The 10,205-nt window shown below is 34.6% G+C and overlaps 1 protein-coding gene and 1 long non-coding RNA gene across 2 annotated transcripts; one reads left to right on the top strand and one right to left on the bottom strand.

Moving 5' to 3' along the window:
* Positions 1 to 569: 569 nt before the first annotated feature.
* LOC127097476 (2-alkenal reductase (NADP(+)-dependent)) lies at positions 570 to 2,412 on the bottom strand. The gene is made up of 5 exons (XM_051035974.1): positions 2,014 to 2,412; positions 1,738 to 1,915; positions 1,414 to 1,580; positions 1,245 to 1,327; positions 570 to 1,017 (listed from the first exon to the last, which is right to left on the bottom strand). Exons 1-5 carry the CDS (start codon positions 2,245 to 2,247, stop codon positions 639 to 641), a joined length of 1,041 nt encoding a protein of 346 aa, XP_050891931.1. The 5' UTR covers positions 2,248 to 2,412; the 3' UTR covers positions 570 to 638.
* Positions 2,413 to 8,577: 6,165 nt separating this feature from the next.
* LOC127092730 (uncharacterized) lies at positions 8,578 to 9,553 on the top strand. The gene is made up of 3 exons (XR_007792270.1): positions 8,578 to 8,672; positions 8,779 to 8,887; positions 9,039 to 9,553. It is a non-coding gene; the product is annotated as an uncharacterized LOC127092730 (long non-coding RNA).
* The last annotated feature ends 652 nt before the right edge of the window (positions 9,554 to 10,205 follow it).

Here is a 10,205-nt window from a genome sequence, read left to right as displayed (position 1 = left end):
TGAAAAATTCTTATTCACTTTGCAACTTCACTTTATTACAAAAATAAGGGTTACTCCCTCTATTTATAGATTTAGGTTAACTTGGACCTCAAGGCAAAGCCCAAAACTATAAATCCCAAAATAGCTTACACTAATAAAATAGGCCTAAGTCGAATTTTTGTGTGAAGCAACATCCTTCGACACTTCGACACACTAACACAACTCCACACACTAGGTGGTTCGACACTTCCTTACTCTGTCGAGCAACCTGCTTCGACACGAGAAATTACAATTCAACAACTTTTAAGGTGATGAAGACCATCCTTATGAGACACATCAAGAAGAACTAGAAAAGATAGATGGTTTCAAAGTTTAGTTTTTTGGATTTTGTCTCGCATCTAGTTTTGTTTAGCATATTATGTCTTTCAAACATGATTTCTTGTATTAGGAAAAACTTTAGGTAATGTGTTGGGTTTTGCCGTGACAAAAACCTTTATAAGTTAATTGATTTTAATTAAAAGAGAATTAAATATAAAGTGATTTATGTTTGAAAAAGCTAATAAATTTCTATGTAATAAAGCAAGTTTGAATAAAAACAATCTTATTCATAAAAGATAAAGTTCATGAAACAATAGTAACATTTTATCCTCTCTTACTAATCACTCTTCTGCTAAAACTACAACTTTCTTTCCAACATTATCTCCATTGAAAAGCCCAACAAATGCAGAAGGGATGCTCTCTACACCCAATGACTTGTCTTCAATCACTTCTAACTGGCCATTGCGAAGATAATCCAATGTTTTAGTAGAAAATTCAGCAAAAACATTCAAAAAATCAGTAGCCAAAAACCCTCTAATGGTGATTCTCTTATACACCACATCTATCATATTTGGTGATGCTCTCTTCTCAGCATCAGTATACTCAGAGATTACACCACAAACAGACACTCTACCAAATGCTTTCATGTTAGCAACTGCTGCTTCTAGCATTTCTCCCCCAACATTGTCAAAATATATGTCAATTCCATCCGGAAAGTACCTATAATCAAAACAAAAAAGTTCATCAAAGGAATTAAATCTCATAAAATATTTCTAGTATCGTACGATCATTCAATCTCACTGATATATATAACATATTTACGTAGCGGTGACACTTTAGATAAAAAAAATATATTCAGTCACTAGCACGTGTCAGTGTCACTCAGACGTTACAAGTGAATCTAACACTTAAATGTAACTCAAAAATCATTTCATTTTCTTACAAACCTTTTAAGAGTGGAGTTTAGATCTCTTTCTTCCTTGTAGTTAAAGGCATCATCAAATCCTAGTTTTTCTTTGAGTAATGCCACCTGAGATAAATCGATAAATCCTTTATGGATTAGTATTTTCTGATTAAAGCCCAAATCAAGTTCTAAAGGATCATAATAAGGCTCACCTTTTTTTGACTCCCAGCACAACCAACAACATAACAACCCAAGAGTTTTGCATATTGTCCTACAATATTTCCAACTGATCCAGATGCTGCTGAAACAAACACCTTTTCACCCTTTTGAGGTTTGCAAATTTCGAAAAATCCCGCATAAGCTGACAATCCACTAAACCCTACACACAAAAAAAGTAAAAAACATAATTTGAGTTCTTCAAATTTAGTATAAACCAATAAAAGAAGCATTTTTCTTCTTACTGTCTCAACTTTATGACAGTGTGTAAAAAGTAAAAACCAGAAAAGAACAGTAGTTGATAAATATTAAACAGTTACCAAGAATTCCAAGATGATAAGTGAGTGGAAATTCAGAAGACTCTAATTTTCTTATTATGTTTTGTTCCTTAACCACACTGTACTCAGCCCAAGTGAATACTCCCAAAACCAAATCATCTTTTCCAAACTTAGCATTCCCAGATGCCACAACCTTTCCAATAATAATAGCATCAATAGCCTACAAAAGTACCAACAAAGGACGACAACAACAACAATAACATTAGCTACAATGTTTTAAAAATCAGACCAAATATCCGCAACAACAAAAATGAGTACCTCGCCGGGAGTTAAGGGAGCTGTAATGCTTATAGATTTGTGGGAAGCGCTGTAGCTTTTCATGCGGTTAATAAGATATGGATCAATAGAAATGCATAAATTCTTGACTATGACATTATCAGAACCTGGCTCCAATGAAAGAGAAAAAGGCTCAGTTTTGATCTCAAAGTGGGACTCTTTTGGTGCATCTTCTATGTGTTTCTTTATCACTATGTATTTGTTGGTGACTTCCATTTTTCACTTTGCCTAGTTCTTGACTTCTTGCTAATGCCAATCAACCTCTCTGATTTGCTATGGTTTGTTTTTATAATTAGAGTAACGAGTACAGATGCAAGTTGACAGGTACTGCTATAAAAAAATGAACTGCGAACAAGTATACTATTGTTATTTGCCTGCAAGAAACAACAAAATGGGAATCATTCAACTCTTGGTAATTTTAGATTCCACGTGTGACTATTGATGCCTTTTAGATTTTTCTTTTATATTTTTTAATTTTAGAATCAACATTTACATCATACTATAAAAATAAACAGCGGGAAAACAAGGACATTATTGGGTTTGGAGTATTATTATATTATTTTACAATTTCGAAAATATGACCCACAAATACTGTAAACCAAAATTCATGGTCATTATTAGGTATCCCGTGATTCTTTCAATAATTTGCAAATGCTCATTTAGGTCTATTAATAAGCCTGCACAACAACCCTACAACACATGGAAGGATGAATCTAGTGGTATATTTAAGACTCTCAATGATGCTCTCATACGTAGTTTATCTAACACCGTCACTAGTGTTCTTAAATAGTTTTACGCTATGATCATATGGTTTGTTTTGAGTCAAAGTAATTATATATTTTTTAAGATTTTCTCCATAAAATGAGATTATTCTAAAGATATTTCATTCTTGAATATAGTGATCATATGATTCCAAGAATCACATTGTCTTCTTCAAGGTCTTTCATATAAAAGTCATTGCACAATAGTGATTTCACAACATTTAGAAGTCGAATGTATGATCCAAATATGAGTAATTTGTCTACACATAGACATATGATAGTTGAAATTCTATTTTCAAATTTGTAATAAAAAGTATTTGTCACTTTCGTTCAATTTGCACTCATTTGATTAAGTTATCAAACTTTTCATGACATTGCTTCGATGCATGCTTTAGATCATACAAAGGCATATCTAACTTATAGACATTGTTTTCTTACCCATGAATGACAAAACTCTTCTGATTGGTCCATATTTCTTTTTCTAAGTCGTCATTTAAAAAAGGTATTTTAACATCCATTTGGTGTACTTTCAAGTTATAAATAGAAGGAATTAAAATCAGTATCGTAATGGATATAATTCTAGTGACCAGGGAAAACGTAACGAAGAAATGTATATTTTCTCTTTTCCTAAAACCTTTGGCTACAATGGGAGCCTTGTATTTTTCAACTGTTCCATTAGATTTTAGTTTCTCTTTCAAAACTCATTTACAAACGATTGGTTTGCAGCTAGGAGGCAAGTTTATTAAGTGCTCGATCCAGTTAAATTCTAGAGAATTTATCTCTTCGTTAATAGCCTTTTTCCACAATGCAGACAATCAACCACAGTGCCTCTAAGATAAGAAATCTTAGTTCTTAACTATACAATTACTATTGCACAATAGATAATCGTTCGAAATCACCCTCACGTGGTACAAAGACCGATTATATATGTGGTGTGGAAACCACTCGTAGTATCTAGTATGAATACTAGTCGTATATCGTGCAAAACAACCACTCAAAAATAAAATAGAAAATAAAATTATAAGAGAAGAGAAGACGAGAGATAGGAGAAATATTTTGGTTAATGAAGAAATATAGAGATAGGAGAAAAATAAGGTGCAAATGTTTTTATTTATAGTTCAATGCAGCTACCTAAAAATAATGGATCACCCCGACCTAATCTCGTATTGATCAACCAAATCGATCCAAGTCGGTGAGATGGACGGCGGCAACGGTGGGCTTGCGTGTTCGATAGTTTATGGTTTTTCTTTCTCTCTCTTTCAAAAAATTGAGAATCCCTTGGGGCACACCCAAAAAGGCCAAACTACATTATATGAGCACTACTAAAGTGTGGTATCCCTTCAATATTGGAATTTAAGAAACTTTTTCAAATTCATATTTTCACACATTAGCTCATACTTCATGCTTATTGAGTATCCAAATTGAATCCAAATATTCCTTTCATTTCTCAACTACAACTTCCATTTCCAACAATCCCCACTTGAATTTAAAAAGAATATTTCACAAGTAACGTCAAATATTTTTAAGATTGTGCATAAATATAGGTGTCTACGACTTAAACCTTTACATATGAAGTAGGATTTCGATTCAACAAGAGTGAATTATTATCTTGAACTCTATCTTAAACATCAATCCAACACACAACATTTTCTTAGGGTGTATTATATAAGCTTATGCTTTAATGTTCATGCACGTCTATCCCAGTTTAGTGAAGTCTCTATAAATGTTTCCTTGAAATTCCATAGTAGCTAACCTAATGTTCCATATTCACATAGGTGAATCTATCAAGAGTACTTGTGTAACTTGGTATTTCACTCATATAGGGTATAGACCTCATTAAGAGTTTATATCATCTCATCCTCCCAAACTAAACAAAGTTTTTACATGGTTTAAATCAACAACCGAACAAAATATTTTAACTTGGTTTAACTCACAACCAAAACAAAATTTCTCCTGTTGAGAATTTACAATTATGCCCTTACACTAGACTAGAATACCTCACATATATAAATTGTACACTCTCAAAAGCACTAAGACAAATGTGAGAAAATAAGAGAGGGAGAGAGAGAGAGAGAGAGAGAGAGAGAGAGAGAGAGAGAGATCAAATACATTTTATGGTATGTAAGAAATGAGAAAAAAATCACTATATTTATAGGACAAAAGATGACTCAAATATGGAAACAATGTATTAACTTTTAAAGGTTAATAATATATTATGCATATCCAATAATTGATTATCAAGTCCAAAATGGAAGATCTTCAAAAGAGTCGTTTCATAGTCGACTATTAACCCTAATAGTTGATTATTGAGGAGTTACAAAAGGAATAATCAACAATGCCTAAGGGCTAATTGATTATCCTATCTAAAAATACTTCATAAACAAGTTTTTTCAAGTTATTTGCCAATTAGCTAGGCACAAAGACACTTTTTGATGATTTTAGTATAATATGATAGGCTTTTCAAAGGGTTGAAAATGCATGTATGATTTTTGACACGCCGCAAGTTTGCGGTTGTATCAAAGTAATAAAAAGGGTTTTCGTACCACTATTTACTGGTATTTAGTAAAGTAACACGAGGTTTAGTTCACTTAATGGATTAAACTCGAAAAAATCCTAAGAATAATTTGTGTAGAAAAGTACAACGAAAAGTGTTTGTGATTATACCTTAGATGTTTGAATGTTGACAATCTGAATACAAACTCTAAATGAGGCAACGTAAAATTTATTTGGAAGAAGAAAATAGACAAAAAGCATGATAAGTATTATAAAGGTAAATGCTTCAATTGAAAATACTTAAAAAATTTAAAGAAAGGACGCAAACATACATTTTCTCACAAACTATTTCTCTCTGTGACTTGGATACTTTAGTTATATAGAGAATAAATGAAACTCGCGACCCTTAATCACAACAATGAGATCAACTTATATACTAATACAATTATAACTGTCGACAATTATCTCTAAAGAACTTGACATGTATCCCCTTACGTGGACTTCAATATTCTAGTTTGCTTCCACGCGTTTCAATTTTTAAACTGATATAAATCAACCCTCGCGTTGATAATTGCCATTGGACCCTCTAAATTCCTCTAACGAGAGTCTTTGGTCGACTCCTATAGTGTTTTCTAAACATCCCTAGTTTGGATGACTTATAGACTAATGTCGCACCTCGAAAAAATGGGGATACGATTTCAAAGCGAAGCACGATCGCACGCTCGCAATGATGGACTGAACAGAGTCGCCACCGAACTTTATTTATTCCTAAAAAGGAAAGGGGAAATATCGATAAAACCCAAGACAAAAGAAAGGATAAGATATGGTCATCGCAACCAATATCAGGGTTCGGGAGTCGATTACGCAAGGGGAAGGTATTAGCACCCCTCACGTCCGTTGTACTCAACGGGAACCATTAGGTCAGTTGTGTGCATTAATGTTAGTTTGAAGTGTTAGGCTTTTCAGTTATTAGGTGGGAAAGAAAGAATAGAAGAGAGAAGAAATGTTTTTGGATTTTTGACGAAGGACTAAACCTAAGTTTTTTATTAGTGGGCCTGACAAGATTTAAAAATCCTGCTCCTACGTATCTCAAAAGAGAAATCAAGGCTTACGTAGTTCTGGGTAGAAAAATGTTTGTTTGTTGGTCGATTTTAGCGAAAGCTATACTGTATTAATCGACGAAAACATTGTTTTACCCAAAACAGATGAGGAGTGGACGCATACCACACATCGAACGGATTTATAAATCTACATTCGGAAAAGCGTCATTTATCTCTACTCAACAATCGTGGGCGAAACATTGTTTTGTATCACTTAAGACAATATACCTTTCGTTTATGAAAAAGGTTTTTGATTAATCGCACGGCGGCGAGAAAAAAGTTTGATTGGTTGGATGTATTTTGAGTGATGGCGAGAACTTGGATGAGCGAGATATACATCTCGAATCCTAGCCTCAGGAGTGCATGATATACATCATGTTCCATTTCCATCTTTATTAGAAAAAGATTAAAATATGAATTAAGTATTTTGGATTTTTGTTGAGAAAGGGTTTGAAGAAACCGCATTGACAATTTTAGACGATGGCGAGAGTTAAGATTGGCGAGGCATACGTCTCGAATCTTAACCTCAGGAGTGCATGGTATACACCATGTTCCATTTCCACCTTTATTGAAAGAGTCTTAAATAAGATTTAAGTATCTTAGATTTGATTGAGAAAAAGGTTTGACGAAACCACATTGACACTTTTAGACGATGGCGAGAGTTAAGATTGGCGAGGCATACGTCTCGAATCTTAACCTCAGGAGTGCATGGTATACACCATGTTCCATTTCCACCTTTATGGAAAGAGTCTTAAATAAGATTTAGGTGTTTTGAGTTTTGTTGTGAAAATGACTTGACCTAGATCAAGTATTGATGGACGTTTGAGAAATTTAAATGAGTGTTTGAGGAAAACAAAGTGGATAAATTTGGATGATGGCGAGAGCTAGGATTGGCGAGATATACATCTCGAATCCTAGTCTCAGGAGTGCGTGGTATACACCACATTCCATTTCCATCTTTATTGAAAAGGTCTTGAATATGAATTAATATTTTTTTGAATTTTTATCAGAAAAAAATGGTTTGACGTTGAATCAAGCGTTTGATGAGAGTTTGAGAGAAATGGAATAGAATAGGAGGGAGAAGTGAATTAATTTGTTTATTGAGAAAATACTCGACGTTGGATCGAGTCATATTTTTTTTGTATTTTTTGAAATTTGTTGATTTTATTCTTGTGTTAGTATCTAACTAAACAGTCAAGTAATAAAGAAATAAAACAGTACCAAATTATTACACATCGGGGGAGTGGGGTACATCTTGTTAAATGGGGATTCAAAATACTGGAATAATTAAATCGGGCCCAAACAACAAATAATGCAAAGTATGAGTGTAAGTGCAAGAGAACCGGCTCATTGTAAGAAAGCCCAAGAGTAAGCTATGTGAGGTTGACGGCGATGCTTAAAAAAGCAATCGACTTACAAGGGTGTGAAAAAGGGGCTCGATATTAAATCGAGAAAAGAAATGATTTTTTATAAGTAAAAAAATGGTTTCGAATGCATGATGCAATTAAAAGAAAAAAACAAATCTATATTATTAAACAATAATAAATAAATAAAAAGAAATATGAATAATAAAGCATAAATATAAAAGAAAGAAAAACTACACCTAGGAGTATCGAACCCACTACACTAAAGATCTAAGAGCCACTCCCCTCCACCAGATCACTTACTAGCTAACTGATATTTTAATGCTAACTTAAATGTATAAACTAAGATAAACTAAAAAAGAATTAAAATAAAAAACTAATTAAAACTAATATGAAAGAAATTTGTTGCACTTCCAAATAAATGGTGGAGGAACCAAAAAACAAAACCCAGCCGCCTGGCTGTTGGGTTTTCAAACGAGAGATTTAATGAGTGGGAACCAACACAGCATACTAACAGACCCTATCAATGAAAAGGTTTTGGAAAACTAAATAATATTAAGTTTTAACTGCTTTGGATTCTTTTTAAAAAAGACAACATAATCAGAAAATGTGAGAGAACACCTAGTCAAAAACTAAAAGCGTATTCATCTTCCTCACAAAGAAACTCTCTCTCCCTCACTCGTACTCGTCACCTCTCCATCTCTCTCAACCTAAAATTTTCGCACGCTCGCAATCGCTTGCAATGCTAACCTCACTCACCCATCGCTACCCATCGCTCTTCTCTCGTCTCCCTCTCTCAACCTAAACACAGAAAAAGATTTCCGAATAGGACGTTTTACCTTTGGTGGTGATGGTGAGCTTAAACCTCTTCACTCCGCTAGGTTCCTCCTGCAGTCAACAAAATCAAGCTCCGCTTCCAAAAGGTTGGTTTTTTGTTTGGCCGGTTTTAGGGTTTTTTCGCTTTGCAATTTTCGCCGTTAATTTTTTCGTCCTCCGATTGATTTCTCTTTCTCTCCTTTTATGCTCTAGATTAGGGTTTTCGGATGTGGCCTCTAGAGCTCAAAGAAGAAAATTTCCAGAAGTCTTTTTGATGCTCAGAAGTGCTTTTATCTTGTTTCACGCTACACTTCCGGAAACGGTACCTTGAACTCAAACTTTCTCTTAGATTTTTGTCTCTTCCCTGATTTGGGAATTTTTGGAATTTAACTCTTTGCTGTTAATCTTTGTTACTGCAGTGAAAAGGTTGCAATGGTGAAAACGTGATTTGGTTTAATTGATTTTTTTTGCAGGTTATGGTTGGTTGATTTGTGGTTTCGTCCAATGCATCAATATCCATTGATTCTAAAATATTCTGATTTTGATGATTGTGTGTCGCACTGGGAAGTTGGGACTGCCAAAATGTTGACTGTTGAATAGCTGTGGAATCGCTTGCACGAGCATTGCTTTTCTTAACCTTCTTCAACTTCCTCAAGAAATACCAGAATTTGGATTTGGCACGAACTTCATTGGTTGCCCAAAGCTTCATGCGGTAAATCTTCGGGTGCTCATCGGTTTCCGTTGGAAGACCCCTTCCGACGACCCGGTACTGGTGAAACTTTGCCTTAACCATTTTTACGATGAGCAGCGGTTCCGATTGCGACTCGCCGCCGATTCAATTTTTGCTGTTTTGTGAATTATTGTTTGTTGCAGGTGAACAAATGGTGTTATTGCAGAAGTTGGTATGCTGTTTGCCACCATTTATTTTGTTAATTTTCTCTTCTATTTCCAAGTCAAACTCAGGCTCATGACTCTGAAACTCGGTTTTATAGCGGAACTCAGGATGTAGATCCGCCCAATTAGTGCTGTAACTGGCAGGAGTTTTATCTTAATGAACAAAAGCAACTGTTGTTGCTGTTGCTATTGTTATTATGTCTTGCACTTTCAAAACTCTTATGCGCATTTTTTTTGGATCTTTTTGCAGATGCAGGTTTTAATGCTTCCATTTGATACCTAGTGGGATTCCGGCTAGGTGTACATTACTCGGAACAGGGTAATTTGCAATATCCCAAAGGATAGAAATTGAGCCATCTAAAGAGCTACGGTTTGGATTCGTGAAAAATGAAGCAGGTATGAGTGACAGAAACAGCATCGCAGATGTTAACTGCGGACAATTGGAAAGGTCTACTTTCTTTGAATATTCTGTAACTCGAATCCTGAGATGTTGCAGGTCACTGTATCCGGAAATATCAAGTGAACCTTACATCATCTAGGAATTTCTGGATGAAGAATAAAGACTTTCGATGCTTCAGGTAAAAGCTCTAGAAAATGATATACTTGCTTTAAAATTCCATTGTAGTTGTCCTCTACTATTATCTGATTTGGCTTGGGATTTTGGTCTGTTTATGGTGCTCAATGCTCTCACATCACGGCTTATACGGTACGAGACTCCGTGGATCAAGCTTCTTCCTTTGGTTAGT

The sequence above is a fragment of the Lathyrus oleraceus genome, chromosome 6, assembly GCF_024323335.1.
Source record: "Lathyrus oleraceus cultivar Zhongwan6 chromosome 6, CAAS_Psat_ZW6_1.0, whole genome shotgun sequence".
Lineage (NCBI taxonomy): Eukaryota > Viridiplantae > Streptophyta > Magnoliopsida > Fabales > Fabaceae > Lathyrus > Lathyrus oleraceus.
This window is presented reverse-complemented; position numbering and strand designations above follow the sequence as displayed.

Bases quoted from the DNA above. Each gene is read 5' to 3' on its own strand.
- LOC127097476 (XM_051035974.1), bottom strand. From the start codon at position 2,247: ATGGAAGTCACCAACAAATACATAGTGATAAAGAAACACATAGAAGAT. The intron at 1,916-2,013 runs GTACTCATTTTT...GTACTTTTGTAG, and splicing joins CTCCCTTAACTCCCGGCGAG to GCTATTGATGCTATTATTAT. The intron at 1,018-1,244 runs GTTTGTAAGAAA...TTTTGATTATAG, and splicing joins CTAAACTCCACTCTTAAAAG to GTACTTTCCGGATGGAATTG.